At 36.9% G+C, this 19,975-nt stretch overlaps 2 protein-coding genes and 1 long non-coding RNA gene across 9 annotated transcripts in view; 2 read left to right on the top strand and 1 right to left on the bottom strand.

Moving 5' to 3' along the window:
• The first annotated feature begins 105 nt into the window (after nucleotides 1-105).
• On the top strand, nucleotides 106-1,461 carry LOC137044883 (uncharacterized). The gene is made up of 3 exons (XR_010898647.1): nucleotides 106-218; nucleotides 345-621; nucleotides 816-1,461. It is a non-coding gene; the product is annotated as an uncharacterized lncRNA (long non-coding RNA).
• Nucleotides 1,462-1,483: 22 nt separating this feature from the next.
• Nucleotides 1,484-9,818, bottom strand: LOC137044882 (uncharacterized). Its single transcript, XM_067421252.1, has 15 exons — nucleotides 9,315-9,818; nucleotides 8,613-8,698; nucleotides 8,368-8,451; nucleotides 8,058-8,268; nucleotides 7,574-7,649; nucleotides 6,955-7,295; nucleotides 6,558-6,634; nucleotides 4,688-4,806; nucleotides 4,340-4,537; nucleotides 4,150-4,236; nucleotides 3,806-4,059; nucleotides 3,587-3,715; nucleotides 3,323-3,457; nucleotides 2,206-2,326; nucleotides 1,484-1,703 (listed from the first exon to the last, which is right to left on the bottom strand). Exons 1-15 carry the CDS (start codon nucleotides 9,327-9,329, stop codon nucleotides 1,486-1,488), a joined length of 2,151 nt encoding a protein of 716 aa, XP_067277353.1. The 5' UTR covers nucleotides 9,330-9,818; the 3' UTR covers nucleotides 1,484-1,485.
• Nucleotides 9,819-13,458: 3,640 nt separating this feature from the next.
• Nucleotides 13,459-19,975, top strand: part of dst (dystonin) — a 251,988-nt gene continuing 245,471 nt past the window's right edge. For 4 of the 7 annotated variants that reach the window (XM_067422413.1, XM_067422415.1, XM_067422414.1 and 1 more), the window contains exons 1-3: nucleotides 13,460-13,727; nucleotides 14,034-14,068; nucleotides 14,427-14,603. In XM_067422413.1, coding sequence (XP_067278514.1) covers nucleotides 13,547-13,727; nucleotides 14,034-14,068; nucleotides 14,427-14,603 — 393 coding nt within the window. In that variant the 5' untranslated portion in view covers nucleotides 13,460-13,546. Of the gene's footprint in view, nucleotides 13,728-14,033; nucleotides 14,069-14,426; nucleotides 14,604-19,975 lie in introns of all 7 variants that reach the window. The other 3 variants (XM_067422412.1, XM_067422411.1, XM_067422418.1) reach the window with 3 other exon arrangements.

Raw genomic sequence — 19,975 nt, 5'->3', positions numbered from 1 at the left:
AACCTGTAAGAATTTATTTGTTCTGCATAATTTTATGACCACTGACAGGTGTGTGTGTGTGTACTGGGTTAAGTATTAAAACATTGCCTTGACCATCTTTACCATAGGGTCAGAGGGGACCATGGAGTTGAGAATGTGGACATTGCACGTTTAATGTTCACAGTTCGTGGCACAGAGAGAAGCAGTTTCATTTCAGGAAAAAGTGTCCACAACCAAAGGTATGTAAAGAAGGTATTATGTTGCAAACAAATATCTACTCTGCAACATTGTGCTTTATTCTCCAAATGTTTGTTTGAACCATTATATTGCAAATGATTTTTTTTTTTTATGATGCTTTCTTATAGAATAGAGAGATTGTGGAGAGATGTGTGGACTGGAGTGACCTGTGTGTACTATGATGTGCTACACTATCTTGAGGAAGCCAACTACCTTCATATTGCAGACCAAACACATCTCTTCTGTTGCCACTATACATTCCTACCAAGGCTACAAGATGATCTAAACTTTTTCAGAGATGGGTGGGATAATCACCCTTTGAGAACAGAACACAACATGTCTCCGAACCAGCTCTGGGAATTGGGTCAGATCCACTATCCAGTTGATGATCCACAAAATGAAGAGGTATTAATGTGCATTCAAACTTAAAGCCATGTTAACATTTTGTATGATAAATCACAGGGGTCACAAGTATTCAAAATGTTTATTCATTGGCATTTAAACACCTCAATTAGTGTTATAGTAACCATGAAAATGTAGTATTTGGAACTGAGATTACTCTACAAATGGTGTACAATGTTGTTTTGTTTACCCCATAGGAACTGAGCATTGCTGATATTGACTGGGAAAGCAGTGGATTGCCTCCTGATGAAAATGTTGGAGTTAATGTCCCTACTGTAGAATGTCCACTTACACCAGAGCAATTTACAGCATTGAAGGACACAGTGGATCCTAGGTCACCATCACAATCCCATGGGATAGACATTTACATGGCTGCAGTGGAGTTTTGCCAAGCACTTGAGTAACGACACTTTAACTGCACTACTTGAACTGAATTACTTTTTGTTAAATAATTCATCTATAACATTCAATGTGTATTTTGTTTTTAAGAACTTTTTCATTTATACATAGAATGGATAGCTAAAGAGGTCTGTTGTAAAATATTGCATTGGGGTTTTTCTAAAAATAAAATTGCAATACTACATGAATGGGCATAGGTTAATTGCATCAAAATCAAAGTCTCAAATAGTCCAAACAACAGGACAAACTGTGGTACTGTAACTTACAGTAATAACTAAACATGGTCGTTGTGTCATCTGTTATAAGATTTCACATATCTAAAGAAGTCCAAATCAACTGGACACATTAACTGCTGGAACTGAACTTAAATTTATGTACACAGGTACATGTAACATGTATTTTTTCAACAACAAAAAACATGTCTATGGTACTGTAACTTAGACATGGTGTCTGTGTTGGATTTCATATCTAAACAAGTCCAAAACCAAACTCAGAAGTGCCAATGCACATAAGGAGTTCGTCCTTAAAATGGCTGAAATCTGTGTAATGACCTGGTAAGCGTAGCATGTTGAAGCAAGTGGAGGACTTCGGCATGTCTGCATTAATAACTTCCACTACCATCTTTTCATCTGGCACTTCCCACCCCAGCCAAAACTTCACCAAGTGCTTAAGGTCAGAGTTGGATGCTAGATAAAGAAAAAACAACAACAACAACATAATTCCTAATACTAGTTGTTCTTCCTATTGAAGAAATAGAGTGGAATTAGTCTGATGTCAACCCCACCCCTTGTTCACTCAAGAATTTCTTAATGGGGCTTAATGAGTTCCAATAAAGTCTGTGGTGAACATAATGTGACAACTTTGAGCATTTGTTCAACAATATTGTGTTTATTCACACACGTTTTGAAAAATTAAATGCTTAATTTATCTTTTCATTGTGGGTTTGAGCACTGTACATTGTAGAAGAAAAAATATAGTAAAGTTTTCCACAGGTGCAATTTTACTAAACCCACATAGGAAAATCTTGAAGGAACAAGGGAGGAAAGTCTTTTCTGATGTCATCCCTGCTACCACACCCTTAATAATAATAATCTTAATAGTAATCCAGGTCAAACATGTAGTTGTAAAATAAAGCAAATTGTATGAAGTATGTTAAAGACCTAAAAAAAAATGTAAAGATTTACATACCAGTCTCAATGAAACGACGCAAATACCCGGAGATGCGACATCTATCTTCTAGTGAACAATCTTCATCATCGTCTTCATCCACACTGCTAACAGAGGGCCAGCAGATACAGGGAAGCAGCATCTGGAAACAATTATATATTTCTGTTACAACAGTACTATATATATATATACACACACACACACACACGTGCATGTATAATACATACACACATCTACATATCATGTAGATATGTATATGTATTATACATACATCCACACATACACTTATCTACAGTGATGACCAAAGTTATTAAATTAACAGTAAGATTATTTTTTGTTTAAAAAAATTGTTAAAAAAAAGATTTTACCTGATGAAATACAGCAACAACAGTAATATTGTGAAATATTTTTACACTTTAAAATATTTTTTCTAACTGAAAATATAGTAAAGTGTAATTTGTTTCTGTGATTACAAAGCTGAATTTATCATCATTACTCCAGTCTTCAGTGTCACATGATCCTTCACAAATCTTTCTAATATGATGATCAACAAACATGTATTATCATCATTATTAATGTTGAAAACAGTTGTATACAATTTTTAATCAGGATTATTTGGTGAATAGAAAAGTTCAGAAGAACAGCAATTTTCTGAATGGAAATGGAAAGCTTCTGTAACATTACCACTACAGTTCAAAAGTTAGGGGTCAGAGTAAATTTTTTTTTGAAAGAAATTAATATATTTAGTCATCAAAGGTGCATTAAATTTATCAAAAGTCACAGTAAATTCATGTATAATGTTGCAAAAACGTTATTTCAGATAAATGTTGTTCTTTTGAACTTTTTTATTCTTCAATAATCCTGAAAAGAAGTTGCACACAACTGTTTTCAACATTGATAAAGTAGATAAGTGTGTGTTGAGCATCAAATCCTCATATTAGAATGATTAGTGAAGGATCATGTGACACTGAAGACTGATTAATGAGTAATGAATGATGATAAATTCCGCTTTGATCACAGGAATAAATTACATTTTAAAAATATATTCAAATATAAAAGTTATTTTAAAATGTAAAAATATTTTACAATTGTACTATGCATCTATACAGATGCATCACTTTATAGCAAATATATTTACCGATGGGGTGAGTGAAGTTTCAAATTCTTTCGGAAAGAGATCCACATCTTTCCGTTCGATCAGGAGTGGCCACACTCTAGTTTCTTTTAGTCCCTTGCGTATTTGCTTTAACTGACGTGATCTCCTTCCAATGACCTATAGTATTGCATAGTTTAGATTATTAGGTAACATGGAAAAAAGAATGCTATAGTACAACCATGCAGAAGTTTAAATGTAAAAAATAAAATAAAAAACACTATAGCTTTGAATATGAAAGAACACTACCGCATGTGTTAAAAGGCGCTCAAAAAGCCACTTCCGGTTTTCCTTGGTTGGGCCAGGGAGATCCCAAGCAAGACTAAGGTTCAGGACAGCTTGATATTCAGCACCACTTAATTCAGTCTCGCCATCAAGCTGCATGTAGAACAGAATAAATAAATAAAAATATATATAAATATTAATGCAATCATTTTTTTTTTATTATTATGCTACCAATGTACACACCAGTTTTATAGTTTCACGAATATCATGGTCAGGACAGTCTTCTATTTGAACAGTTGCAGTCTCAGGTGAACCTCCTAAAAGAACATGGAGTATTGCTTGGCTGACTCCAGCCAGCCGAGGTCCACCATGTAGGAATGAATGTCCTATCATTCGTCCTGCAACTAGGAACAGATCACTCTCTACAAGAAATTGTGATGATGATGGAACAAGATGACCTGGTTCACCTTCAAAGAGACATGTCCTTGCAGTATTTCCTGTTTTAAAACAATGGGCTTAAAGTAAAATTGTGGATTCAAAGATGAAACAAAATATAGTCAATGTTCTGTAATAAATAGTTGACATACCCATGTTAAAATGGAAGCCATGCTGAAGTCTCTGAATAACAGTTGACAAGAAGTGTCTGGTTACACCTTCACCAATGGCAGCATCCCCTGAATGTTATAGCAGTTTACAGCAACAAACAAAAAAGAAACAGTCATAAAATACAGATAGGAATGCCACTCAATAAATACATTAACACTTGTTTAATAGCACCTTGGAGTTTGCACTTCACAGGGCATGCCCATTCTATCCCGTTTTGTTTGTAGAATGCAACAAGTTCTCTGTCTTGATCTTCCTTGTCCATTCGCACATCCATGGTCATCAAGAGGGACTTTCCAGTCTCATGTTGGCGAATTATTTCCTTTGTGTACAACAATACTGCTTTATTTTTATCTGATTCAGTTCTCCAATCTGCAAAACACATAGAAGCATCATGTCAACAAATCAGATGAATCTAATTGTGTATTCTACTACTTCAGTGTTACATCTCCGAAATGATTACACTTATCTGTTCCATTTCAAAACTTAAAAAACAAAAAAACAAAACAAAAGGAAGAATACCTGAACTCATGCTTGTGGCTTCAGTTGAATTTGAATAATCACCAGTATGTGTCACCAGCACAGAACATCCAGATGTAGAAGGTTCTTCCATAGACACATTTAATTCCAGAGGTTGAAGGCTTACAATAAAATACATAAACTTCATTAGTATACTTGCATGCAATGAAAGACAAAATACCTTTATTAATGAATGTCCTCAAAAGTTATCAATGAATTAAACATTCTTACTTTTACAGGGTATATACAGCAATCCTTAAGTTAAATTTACTACTTTTTAATACCTTTTTTACTACCTTCAGAATATTTTTAAAACCATCACGACACTGAATTGCAAGTGTTAATCAGCGACCTTTCTATTATTTACACAGATTTTGACATATATAACATACAAAAAAGAATAGATTTAGAATCGACACCAGGAGGAAATCCGATATAAGTTATCATTCAGACACAGTAAAATAGATCTCAACATTCACAAAGGTTGGTTAAGGAGAAGCATTACTGCATACACATTTGATTTCAATTAATAATTGGTAATTCAGCAATTCAATTATTTAGTTTTTTTTCCAATAACAAAACCTGAGCCAAATATTACATTTCTATAGCTGTGATAAGTTGTTGAACATTTTTTTCTGTGATTAATTGCAATTAATCGCAATAAAAAAGAAATGTTTTGTAGGTTTTTAGTATATTTTTTTATATAATAATTTCACTGTTAATCAAATTAATGTAGAAACAACATAAAGGCAGTATATTTTAAATACTTGTTTAAATGGCATCTTTTTAAGAATGATTTTTTTATTACTGATATTAATACAGCTACTTTTTTTACATTTATTATTAGGCTTCAAAAATATAACAGTTTTTAATTTAAGTAAACTTAAAACAATGCTAACATAAACCCATAATAATTGTCATGTTTACTCCTGCCCTTCCTGTCTTAACAGTTAGAAAATATACAGATATTTAATAAAGGTATCAAAGTTATATGCAGTCTGCACTGCATAAACTATAAATGAAATAGTTAATCCTTATTAAAGCTACAAAAGTTATTTAGTCAAGAGCAGCGAGTCATTTTCTCTGTTCCCTTTGTTCTTTAACTTTACTGACAGGAAGCTTTATTGGCTGCTGTCCCTTTAAGAGCAGACAGCCACGCGGATCTCACTGTTTATATAACGTCTATGGATCGCGCCTCATTCTCTCACAACTCTTTTTGTTCATTTTAGACTTTCTATAAATCATTTAAGATTGCTCTTATGAGGATAGTCGTTGAAGATATGCCTTGAAGCAAGTCTAAAATAAAACGTAAGCCAGCCACTTCTGTTGAGCGCGCAGTGCTCTGAGATGATGCCGAACGATCACTGAATATGACGTCAGCATCAAACATACGTTGAGACGGAGACGTAAGATCTTTGATTATGTGCCCAGATATGCTAAAGCCCATATTTAAACGAACTAACGCGAACGCGGATAGAATTTCAATCAGAATAGGACACCTGACAGTCTGAAAAAATAATACCTAATTTGGAAAAAAATAATACCTCTGAGACCACATTTAACACTTTTAATGGCCTTAAATTTGACAATTTTGATTTATCACTTTTTAATACTTTTTAAAACCCCGCGGACACCCTGTTTTAACATAAAACACAATATTAATTTTAATATTGGGGGTTCGGAACAAGTAAGAGAGTGAGAGTAAATGATGAGAATTTTCATTTTTGGGTGAACTATTCCTTTGTTAAGAGATATAACATTGGACAACACACATCTAGCTCTTAGTAAATGTATGGGTCACTGATTTGCCTGCAGGGAATCAATTTTTTGTGCTAAAAAAAATTAACCTCCAAACAAAATACAATTTCCTCACCTGTCACCTATGCAAAAACTTGCATGGATCTCAATTACATCAACAGACATTTCTTTTTGACAGATGGGGCAAGTGGCCTAGAGTAAACAAATAAAAATATTAAAATATTTCTTTACTTTACTTTAACATATAAATTATTTAATTATGTGTTGTTCCAAGCATGCATGACTGTCTGTAACAATATTATTCTTAAGACTGATAATCACTAGATGTGGAAAAAAGTAAACATCCAAATGTGTGTGTGTGCGCATGTTCTGCTAGCATTGTACAGGTTATGAATGACCTACATATTGGCAGATTTTTTCCTTCACCTCACACACTTAAAACATTTATTGAAAAATATCTTACTAAACTTGCAAATTATGTTTTAAATTAAATAAACTAATTAACATCTTACTTGTTTGGTCTGTTCAGCCTCATCACTGGTCTGTTCAGCTTCATCACTGGTCTGTTCAGCTTCCTCACTGGTCTGTTCAGCTTCGTCACAGGTAGCACAAGACTTTATGTGTGCTGTGAGAATTACTAAGGGATATGTGATTCCACACTTTTGACACTTCTCTCTTGGCATGTCATTAAAACTTTGAGATTCGGGTGGCAGAGCAGTGGTGTCCAGTTCAATTTGAAGAGGGGCTATGTAAAGAACTCCTTTAAAACCTTTTGTTGCGGCCTTCAAATATTTGGCACTGTACCCACTCTCATCCGGTGGAATAAGAACAAGCTTCCGGGAGCCCCATCCTCCTTAAACAAATAAAAACAAAAACATTGAACAAAAAATATATTATGCTATTGGAATGGAGATTATTTATTTTTTTGTTATGGCAGGATCAGTTTTTTTTTTTGTTTTTTTTTTTAAATTAGGTCCTTTTTATTAAATGTTGTAAGCTTGGAACAAAGGTGTTATTTCCTAAACAAATGTAGAATTGTACCACAAATACATTATTAACTATTATGTAAAATATCAAAAATTTTGTGTGTTGTTGTTGCAATAAGTGCATCACTATATTCCTGATGATTACCTGAAGATTTATAGACAAGCCAACCGCCTTTTATTTCTTGAAATTTGGGGTAGAGCTCCTTCAGCTGGGCATATACCTAATACAAATAAGGCAAAACAGGGTAGCCATTAAGGCTTTGTTTTCCTTAAAGAACACTGATTAAAAATGTAATATCAGTTAGTTTCAACTGCAACAACGATACAAACAGCTTAGTGTTTAAAATGTTAGTTCACCCTAGAATGAAAATTCTGTCATTAATTACAATATTCTATTTTCATATAGATTAGCTTTTCAATCTCTTTTTAAACTTTTTGAAGCATTACAATCCAAGTAGCTGCCAATGGACGGTTATAATTCATTTAGGGGTGAAGTAACGCTTAAATTGTAGAAATATGCTTGAAAGCACCTCAGTGCCTATATACACATATACAGAGGTACTAACAGAGTCAGTTGCACTTTGTAAAAGAGAATTTTAAAAGATACAAGACACATCATTTATTCATACTTCCTCATATGTTGCATTTTCATCCATATGCATTGTCTTTCGTCCCAACCCAGCTTGCATGTGTACCAGTTGCTCATTCTCCATAGGCGTTCGCTCATATTGGTGAGGCAGCAAATAAAAATTAACAGGCAATATTTTTGCGGGTTTACTAGGGGTCTGAGACAGCATTCGCCTTTTACCCCGTCCTTTGCAGAAAAACCCAGGAAATGATCTGTTGGCAAAAAGCACAATTACAAACCAAAATAACTACCATTAAATAACGGCATGTTCCTTTATGGAAGTAGTAAATAATAAAAAATAGTTGCAAAACCTGGTCATCTCAGTTTGGATGGTGGCCCTCTGCTGAACCATGTCCCTCTGCTGAACCACGTCCCTCTGCTGAACCATGTGCTGCCTACGGACATTGAATCAGGCAATGCATACAATTTTAAGTAATTCCAACAAAACTATGTATTCACAAACACATACACATAACAGTAATTTCTTTATTCATAAACTATCCTTAAATAATAATAAATAAAAAAAATACAAATAAATAGACAAATACAAATAAACCTGTTGTTATCCTGACTGGGACCAGCTGCAGTGCCTGAAGTCAGCAAAGACAACAAATGCCTGGCTGATCTGACAACTTCACTGTCCTGTAAACACAGTTTAAACAGAATCATTTTTATCTCGTACACAGTCTTAAAAACGTTATTATTATTATTATTATTGTTTAATGGTCCACTACTTTAAAATGCTAGATATTTTCCAGACAGTCGTTTAGGGTGTGGAGTAATGGCTCTGAGTGAACGAGTACGTTAAATTAGCCAAATGTCTTATAAAAAGTCAATGTCTATGATATTGAGCGGAAACCAGATCAAAACAGTTTACAAACAGAAGTGAGTGACATTACATCCAACTTGGATCTGATGTGGATTCCCATCACAGAATGAAGCAGGAATTGCATTAATTATGAGTAACGTTTAAACTAGACTGGACATGAACCGTGCCACGCGTCGCGTCCGCGACAAAAGACAATAGGATTATTATTGATTCTTATCATTGATATTTTTATCGTTAACAGTGTCTACAATATAATAAATAAAATATGAACGCGACACCTCACGTCAAATTCCCAACAGCACACGGTGCCATACTAACGTTAATCAAGTTTACCCAAAAATATACTTTAAAACAAACACCAGAGATCGCTCAGACAAATGTTCCATGTGCTACCCTAATATAAATCATAAATGTTTCAGAGTCACTTACCTCCGGACGATTCATTATAGGCCTAGCGAAGAGAGATCCACCATCAACCACCACCACACTCGCGCCAGAAAAACAGCTGCAACTCTGTAATTGGCCAAAATGCTCAGTTCGATTTTTCCGAGACCCTTTACTTTTACCTGATGATGACCCCTGACCTACTTTCTGTAAGATCTGAATTTCTGCGTTTTGAATTTTAGAAAACTGAATTTGATGATCTGAATTTTTGCATTTTGAATTTTAGAAAACTGAATTTGATGATCTGAATTTTTGCGTTTTGAATTTTAGAAAACTGAATTTGATGATCTGAATTTTTGCGTTTTGAATTTTAGAAAACTGAATTTGATGATCTGAATTTCTTATTCATCTGAAATCTTGAATCTGTATTTTCAAAAACTGAATATTTTCAGTCTATTAATTCAGAACAAAATATCTGCTGTTTGAAAATACGTGTCTATACAATTTCGACATAAAAACATTTCAGATTACACGTGTCAATAATTCAGATTTATACAATTCAAATTCAGATCATTTAGTCATATTTCTAGCTCCATAAATTCCACTCATGTTAGTTTTTTCTACGAATCTTTGCGCTGACATGTACTGTACATGTCAACGCAAAGATTCGTAGAAAAAAACATAAACGAATATCCACTTATTGATCTTGGATTTCTGGACGAACAGCAAAGGGAGCTGACCCCAGGCCTCTGTGGTCGATTCTGTGTTAAGGCATGCTATTCCCAGTTGTGTTGTGGTTGGGTTGATATAGGTATGTGTGACTATCGATGTCTTAAGCCTAGTTAAACAGAGGAATTATGGTATTCTTCTGTAGCCTGACGAACTTTAACCGTTGTTCGTGTGAACTCAAAGACAGCCGGATGCTTTGTTTATAGACTATTTGTGGGTGGCTTTTTGACCAATCAATTCGTGTTTTTTTCCACTTTATTAAAATCAAAGATGTTCTATGATTGTATATTAAGAGCAGGGACACGTTGTGTGCATTTTGTTTTGTGATTTTACCTGAACGAATAGAGTCTCTCTCCGCAATGGCATTAAGCGATATATTGACACGCTCGTCTGTGTGTGAAGGAATATACAAGTCCTCTTATGAGGCACGCAGAACCTTTTATTTACTGTATATGCGCGCAACCCATCCCCCCCCCCATTTTTTTTTTTTTTTAATGATTTTGCTTAATCAATGATAAACCGCTGATTGTTTGTTGTTTTCTAAAGTTTTGGTCTTTGAGGAGTGCAGTAATAGTGTTTGCTCACTTAGCCCGGCTTCCAGATATGAAATATGGATTTGTCTTTCATTTCTATTATATTTGACCCTTTTTATGTTTTCTTTTACTGAAACACTAAAGAGTCAAGATGAACATTGCCTGAACTGCTGTCTGTACTCTCACTGAAAGAAAGCACGTCATCAGTGTTTTGGGAACCTTTCTGGTCCGGGCCAGAGCTCAACCAACTCCAGTAACCTTGGAGAGACTTTGTATCTGTGAATGTGTGCAATACTCTGTTACCGATCAGTATTTGAGGAGGATTTTTGGACATCCTAAGAGATAGGTGGACTTGTTCTGGGCAAGCTGCTCCAGACCTGAAGGTCACTATACAGGCCTAATTCCAGGGTGAAAGCGTCAACAAGTGACACATCTATGGACACGGGAACCTGATTTACTGACAATATGTGGAAATTTACCATGACTGCTCATTTTCTCTGAGCCAATCAGAATCAGCCAACTTGCAGTAATGAAAAGTAATTACTTGCAGTAATAAAGCCCATTTCAATTAAATATTACATTTATTGTTTCATAGACTAACTAATTAAGGAGATTTTGACTAATTTATTCAGGTAAATCCCAATTTAAAGACAAGCCTTAACAACTATTCAAAAATATTATAAGTAAATAGCACATAACATTTTTTCCAATGTTGGTTCCCCTTGGAACGGCTAGAAATGAATGTATTAATCTTATGTTGTTAACGTATACGTAGGACGTAAATGTCCTGGAAATATTAAGTCATGCAGCTTCACACCCATTATGCACATTAACAAACCTGAACATCAAGGCAATAAGTAAAATAGAAGAACCAATTTGGGATTCACTGATAAAAATGATTCTGTGGTGAAGTAAATACTACAAACTCAAACCCTAAGTTAAATTCAACTCAAAAACGACTCATTGAGTGTTACTGTCATTGTGAACTGTGTACCAAGTATTGAGGTCTCAGTGTTCAATTTTTGCGTTTTTCTATGATAATATATGATAATAAGTAAAGCGTGCACTTTAAAAGTGTGGCTTAATTCAGTGATATATTGTTTGAGATAAGATTATTGCAAAGGAAACTTCAACTACACACAAATAATAGCTAGAGAAATGCTTTAATTAAGTTTATTTACATGCAAAGTAGTTTGTACAAAGACTAGTCTTGATACGTTAACAAAATTATGCAAAATTCATAATTTTTTTTAAGTTAATAATGCAGAAAATATGTATCTGTGTAGTTCTTAAAATGTTCATGACATGACAAATCAAATTCCCTTGATATTTTAACATATAAGAGGACTTTGTACCATTAAAACATCCTCTAAAATGTCCTCCTCCATTATAAACCATGCATTTATTTAATCAAGCTCGAGAAATGACTCGTTCTGATATGGCTGGATCTGTGATGTCACACAGGAAAATACCTATGCATATGCCCGCCTCCAGAGCAAGACATTCACCAATATTTTACATCATTGGACCATAGGCCCCGCCCACTTGCCTTCAGTCGCTTAACGACAGGGGCCCTGTCCTAAATGGCACCCTAAACCCTCACGGTCTTCCTCTGAGTCCACAGTTTCACAACGTGATGCCCCTTTGACTGCCAGGAAGAAGTCCGCTGCGTAACCCGCACCAGCGTGGTATCGGCAGAAGTGCGCATCAAGGGCGCATAACAGACGCTAAGGGGGTGCTCGCGAGCACCCTTCTGAGACCTAAAATGACAAATGGGACACCCTGCTGTCTCATGGACTTAACGGACATGCGCACGCAGCGGCCATTTTATGTACACAAGACCGAAAGTACACATGAAGTGTGCCATTTGGGACAGAGCCTGACATTTACCTAAACCGGATGTGAGCGTGTGTCCAGTTTAAGCAGCTAATTTGTGTCTGTGCAGACTTCAGAAGAATCCCATGTCAGAAACAAGAGGCTGGTTTATTGTAATGGCGTCACGGATCGTGTGTGAGGATTATATGTTTGTTCGGAGCATTTTGTATAGTCAGAGGCTCAGTGTAATAAAGAGTTCACAAAGAAACTTTTATTGACAGATGAAGCAGTGACTGTATTGGATCTGACAGCAGCATCACAAATTATAAATAAATTAATATATATATAATGCAATAATGCATTGTCTTTGAATTACGTTTTATATGATCATGTTTTCAAAACACATAGGCTACTCACTGTCAAAGAGTGGTTTAATACGCAGTGACGTTAGCCAATCACAGCAGAGGTCGTGTACTGGCAAGCCTTAAAGGAGCTGTGCTTTAAAAACTGATCACATCAGACCGAGGGTCAGAATTTTCACATATGTGTGTGTGTGTGTGTGTGTGTGTGTGTGTGTGTGTGTGTGTGTGTGTGTGTGTGTGTGTGTGTGTGTGTGTGTGTGTGTAAATAATGTTATTAAAATTATAAGTGAGCCTCACGAAACATATCAAAAGATATATTTTTTTAAATCCATGACTCGTGACCCCGTTAAAATATTATTTTTTTTGTATATAAGTGTTAAAATCAACTAAAGTGTAATAAATATAATTTTTTTGTATATAAGTGTTAAAATCAACTAAAGTGTAAAAAATCAACTAAATTCCAATTTAAAAATCAACAAAAAATAAAATAAAAAATTTGGAATAGCAAGGTTCAATGGATGTTAAAGGTTCGTTATGGACCCTCATGCCAATAAGGAACCTTTATTTTTAAGAGTGTATCACGTGGACATTTCAAAATGCATGCAGGTGCTGGTGAACTAGCCGTCGCAGAGGCGCTGTATTCAGCTTTGCTGAGCTCAGATGCTGATGCTGGCGCTGTCCCTGCATGAGCTGTAAAAACAGGGGCTCCTGCTGAGTCATGGCTTGTTGTGGTCCATGAGATAGATTATATGTCGGGGACGTGCAAGTGAGGCATCTCAGCATGAAATAGGCGCTCATAGTATTTACATAAGGAGAGGAGAGGCTGTCCTACATCGCAATGATTGCTGCGGCTTTTTTGGTCTTATTGAGACCCTTAAGTATTCAGTGTGTATTATTGCTGTTATTGCTTTTAATAGGAACTGTCGCCACGATTCTGTTTCTCTGTTGCTGGCATCGGAAGCTCCGTAATGAGAAAATTCCCATCAAATCTGTGCTCACGAGGCGCTCAAGGAGTCGCGGTGAGTAGACGGACGCGTCGCATATGTGTCCGCCCTATACATGTTTCCATAGCATGTCATTGCGATAGCATGCACAGCTACTGTATTTATTAGACATGTCCATTCATTCTTCTCTTCGTAAGGGTTAAAAACGATACGGTCGTCGAGTGCTCGAGCCGTCATTTTTCATCGTTTGTTGTTGTTGTTGTGTACTTAATAAAGTGTTCTTTATTTCAATAGCAGATAAAGTTATTTGCTGAGCATTTCTAAAACACAATGTGACTGGATGCATGTGGAGTTTGTTTCAATCATTCCCATTTGTTCTAGAAGCTGGTTTCCGGCCGCATCATTTTCGCTCTGAGGTAAATCTCTTTCTCTTGCTCCATCTGTCAAGGTCATAGAAAGCAGAGAAGTAGGGCAAAGCATTATAAAAATAACGAGATTGTCATGAAAGGTTCCCTTTTGTTTGACAGTTATCTAGTTACTTTCATCTTGATGAAGAAATAGTATCCTAAGCAACTGCGTGAAATGCGCATTGCGCATGTGTGACCGATAAATAATTCAGGAAAGCCTGATTCATATAAGGCCTATAATCATTTCATGTTACCAATAAGTACATATTTGAAAACCAAATAAATATGTCATCATTTTAAGATATGGGAAAAAAATTCAATAATTTGTAGCATTTCACAGTTTTGTGGTGATATCATTGTTTTACAGGTATGTCGTCACAGTCCACGTCATGCGAGGAGAAGCGCACGCCCGCGCGTTTCTGAAGAGAAGCCGCTCGTGGAGAGCGAGCCGGACTCGAGCGCGTCCGTGAGGAAGCGCAGGGTGAAGAAGAGAGTCCAGCCGGAGTTTTATCACTCCGTGCAGCTCACGCCGACACGCAAACCAGTAGGTATACGCTGACTTAGTGTGCACCCTGACCTGTAAATATAGCCCACTAACAGAGAGAGACATAACAGATATATTCAGTAAATATATATCCCACTAAAACAGAGAGAAACATATAACCGATATATTCAGTATAGGCCTCTAAAACGGAGAGTGACATTACAGATAACCTCAGACATCTTTAGGATTCGTAACAAGTTAAAACGTATATTTTCAAATAGGGCTAATACTTTTCATAAAAATAAAAAATCTTTTTATTTTATTTTATTTTATTATTTTTACCCCCTCCAGAAGTGAGCAGGGATGAGCTTAAAATTAACCTTGTTTATTGGTCATGACATGGCAAAACAAATTTGCCCTGGTCTTTGTGCCATTAAAAAATACTGCAAGTTGCATAGCTTAAAACATTCTTCTCATTATAAACAAAGCATTTTTTAAATCAAGCTCCAAAATCAGCATGTTTTAATATTGCAGGATTTGTGACTTCATACTGGCAAATACACAGATCAGGCATAACATTATGACAGGTGAAGTGAATAACACTGATGATCTCTTCATCACGGCTCCTGTCAGTGGGTGGGATATATTAGGCAGCAAGTGAACATTTGATCCTCAAAGTTGATGTGCTAGAAGCAGGAAAAATGGGCAAGTGTAAGGATTTGAGCGAGTTTGAAAAGAGTCAAATTGTGACGGCTAGACGACTGGGTCAGAGCATCTCCAAAACTGCAGCTCTTGTGGGCTGTTCCCGGTCTGCTGTGGTCAGTATCTATCAAAAGTGCTCCAAGAGGAACAGTGGAGAACCGGCCACAGGGTCATGGGCGGCCAAGACTCATTGATGCACGTGGGGAGTGAAGGCTGGCCCGTGTGGTCCGATCAAACAGACGAGCTGCTGGAGCTCAAACTGCTCCAGAAGTTAATGCTGGTTCTGACAGAAATGTGTCAGAACCAGCATGTGTCAGAACCAGCATGAAATGTGTCAGAACCAGCATGAAATGTGTCTGACAGAAATGTGTCAGAATACACAGTGCATCGCAGTTTGTTGAGCATGGGGCTGCATAGACCAGTCAGGGTGCCCATGCTGACCCCTGACCCCGCCGAAAGCACCAACAGTGACACGTGAGCATCAGAACTGGACCACGGAGCAATGGAAGAAGGTGGCCTGATCTGAGGAATCACATTTTCTTTCACATCATATGGATGGCCAGGTGTGTGTGTATGGCTTACCTGGGGAACACATGGCCCCAGGATGCACGATGTGAAGAAGGCGAGCCGGCGGAGGCAGTGTGATGCTTTGGGCAATGTTCTGCTGGGAAACCTTGGGTCCTCCATCCATGTGGATGTTACTTTGACACGCTCCACCTACATAAGCATTGTTGCAGACCATGTTCAGCCTTTCATGGAAACGGTATTCCCTGGTTGCTGTGGCTCTATCAGCAGGATAATGCTCCTGACACAAACCAAAAATGGTTATCATATATTTGGAAATTAAAGGAATATAGTGCAGAAATAATCATTTAATTTAAACAGTAGACATATGTGCTGTTAGCTTTAGACCTGCAAGACTCTTATGAAAGGCAGGAAGTTGATCAAAGGCCCTTTGTCAGTGATATTTATACTTGGAAAAACAGGATGTAGATGAGAGTGATTTTGCATATGTGAATTAAGGCATGCTTGTCATTTCAAACCTTTCTCGAAATAGACCCTTCCTTTTAAACAGATCTACATACTGTATAAGTGCTATTGAGCACTTTTAGTGTGATCAATAATGCCACTGTACTGAGGAGAGGAGCTTTGAGCATTACTAAAAATATTCCCAGAAGTTGTTATACTGTAAAGCAGCCTACATACTGATCTGTATTACCTTACAACCGAACTTGAGCTCTGTTTTTGAGGCTCAATCAATAGCAGCACATCAGAACGCTCAATAAAGTATTGTGCTGCATACTGTGTATAGTAAGTAAAAGTATATACAGGTCCTTCTCAAAAAATTAGCATATTGTGATAAAGTTCCTTATTTTCCATAATGTAATGATACAAATTAAACTTTCATATATTTTAGATTCATTGCACACCAACTGAAATATTTCAGGTCTTTTATTGTTTTAATGCTGATGATTTTGGCATACAGCGCACGAAAACCCAAAAAATTGCATATCATGAAAAGGTTCTCTAAACGAGCTATTAACCTAATCATCTGAATCAACTCATTAACTCTAAACACCTGCAAAAGATTCCTGAGGCTTTTAAAAACTCCCAGCCTGGTCCATTACTCAAAACCGCAATCATGGGTAAGACTGCCGACCTGACTGCTGTCCAGAAGGCCATCAGTGACACCCTCAAGCGAGAGGGTAAGACACAGAAAGACATTTCTGAACGAATAGGCTGTTCCCAGAGTGCTGTATCAAGGCACCTCAGTGGGAAGTCTGTGGGAAGGAAAAAGTGTGGCAAACGCTGCACAACGAGAAGAGGTGAGCGTACCCTGAGGAAGATTGTGGAGAAGGACCGATTCCAGACCTTGGGGGACCTGCGGAAGCAGTGGACTGAGTCTGGAGTAGAAACATCCAGAGCCTCCGTGCACAGGCGTGTGCAGGAAATGGGCTACAGGTGCCACGTTCCCCAGGTCAAGACACTTTGGGCTACAGAGAAGCAGCACTGGACTGTTGCTCAGTGGTCCAAAGTACTTTTTTTGGATGAAAGCAAATTTTGCATGTCATTCGGAAAGCAAGGTGCCAGAGTCTGGAGGAAGACTGGGGAGAAGGAAATGCCAAAATGCCTGAAGTCCAGTGTCAAGTACCCACAGTCAGTGATGGTCTGGGGTGCCATGTCAGCTGCTGGTGTTGGTCCACTGTGTTTTATCAAGGGCAGGGTCAATGCAGCTCGCTATCAGGAGATTTTGGAGCACTTCATGCTTCCATCTGCTGAAAAGCTTTATGGAGATGAAGATTTGGTTTTTCAGCACGACCTGGCACCTGCTCACAGATGACCTAAAATATTTCAGTTGGTGTGCAATGAATCTAACATATGTGAAAGCTTAATTTTTATCATCACATTATGGAAAATAATGAACTTCATCACAATATGCTCATTTTTTGAGAAGGACCTGTACTGCATAACAGTGTATGCAATTGTGTATGTACATAAGTCATACAGTACAAAGTCTGAAACCACATCTGTGACCCCCCATTTAATCCCAGAAATACACAGAATGTTTTATGTAATGTAACATTTCTAGCTTTCTATCATGCTATCTTAAAGGTTCCTAATTTGTTTAGAAGTCTCCTACAACAGGTTTACACGCAGGTAAAAAAGGTACAAAAAAAAACGAATCCATTTTCTTTTAAAGATGTGGTTCCGTGGTCTTAATACTTTTTTTTTTATTAAAAAAGCGGTATTTTTCTTCTATTCTACGTTTATTCCACACCGCTGTCTCCATGTCCTTTGAACGGCTCGTTTGCTTCCTGCTTCTATGAAGCCCATCCCTCTGAAAAACCCAATGGTCTTAGATTGGTTAGATGGCCAAATGTAGTTTCCTCTATTTTTATTGGCTGAAGTGCCAAGCGCAGGTTGTCATGGGAACACCATGCCTCTTACCGTTACAGGCAGAAGTCACATCTGCGGAGACTGGCGAGGGTTTATGATGTCACCAACCCAGGAAGAAGCTTGTTGTAGTCCAAACCAGACGTTTTTGTAGGCAATAAACTGACGTAACGTTAAAAGACAACATCTCCGTTTGCATTGAACTTTCAGCGCTGTAACTTTGCAGATACTGTTTATGCTCAAGCAGCAACATTACACACTAACTAAAGTAAAAAAATGGAAATCGCATGCAACCACCCCTTTAATATAAATTGTACATCAGTCACCAGATTTCATAAAGGGATAGTTCACCCAAAAATGAATGATTGGTCAGATGTGACCTAGTCTGTTGTGATTGGTCTACTCTGCTGTGATTGGTCAGATGTGGCCTAGTCTGTTGTGATTGGTCTGTTGTGACTGATGACTCATTTCTGCAGGTCAGTAACTTTATTACTTGGATCTTTGAAACTTTGCAGAGCTTTTACATTCACAAACTTTACATAAAAGGTAATATCAGAAAAAAACATAATAGGGGCACTTCAAATAATTTTCAAAATTAACTGCAGTTTGTTGGTGGTGAATGTATGCTAAAAAAAAACATCTACATCCACAGTATGTGTATTACATATGTAGTTTCTTTAAAATGTAGTGAAAGTAGTTTGAATTATGCTATTTTTATCTGTGAGTTTGGAGGCAACAATGACTTAAAGGGTTAGTTCACCCAAAAATGAAATGTATGTCATTAACTCCTCACCCTAATGTCGTTCCACACCCGTAAGACCTCCGTTCATCTTCACACAGTTTAAGATATTTTATATTTAGTCTGAGAGCGTATGCAAGTGTATGCACACTATACTGTCCATGTCCAGAAAGGGAATAAAAACATCATCACAGTAGTCCATATGAGACATCAGTGGGTTAATTAGAGTCTCTTGAAGCATCCAAAATACATTTGGGTCCAAAAATAACAAAAACTACGACTTTATTCAGCATTGCCTTCTCTTCTGCGTTTGTTTTCAAACCTCAATTAAAGATTCAAACGGTTATGAATCAGCTTATTGATTCATGATTCGCGTGTCAATCTGCTGAAATCATGTGACATTGGCGATCTGAATCATGAATCAATCTGCTGATTCATAACCGTTTGAATCTTTATATTTATTATTATAAAATATCATAAACTGTGTGTGAAGATGAACGTAGGTCTTACGGGCGTGGAACGACATTAGGGTGAGGAGTTAATGACATACATTTCATTTTTGGGTGAACTAACCCTTTAATGGTCCATCATCTTTAATGTTTCTATATTAATTTAACCTGGTGATAGACAAAAACAAGATTTGTTTATATGAACTATATGCTGTGTTTTTTATTGAATCCAGAACATTGTATATGTGTATATGACACATGCTGAAACGATAGAAATGAGTTGCCATGCATATTACTGCAGTTTTTCGACGCTTTGGGAACATGTCAATATCAAATTTTTTATAAATATTATACTCTATGCATTGTGTTTCTTTTTCCAAACCACACTGGAGCACATGCGGCCTGGCTCACAGACCTCAGAAGCTCACGGACAGCTTGCCTCGCACCTGTTGACTCACATTCATGCTTCGACATGGTCGCCATACTTAGAGTTGAAGACTGAGGGGACCCGGGAGAGTCGTCAGACCTTTTACTTCATTTAATATTTCGAGTATAAGTGTCATTTATATTACTTAAATTAACAAACTTTTATGTCTTGACTACACAACAAACAGATTCCAGTTCAACACCACACACACACACACACA

This window comes from Pseudorasbora parva, chromosome 17 (genome assembly GCF_024679245.1).
Source record: "Pseudorasbora parva isolate DD20220531a chromosome 17, ASM2467924v1, whole genome shotgun sequence".
NCBI lineage: Eukaryota > Metazoa > Chordata > Actinopteri > Cypriniformes > Gobionidae > Pseudorasbora > Pseudorasbora parva.
Note: the sequence above shows the minus strand (reverse complement) of the source record. Positions and strands in the feature narration are given on the sequence as shown.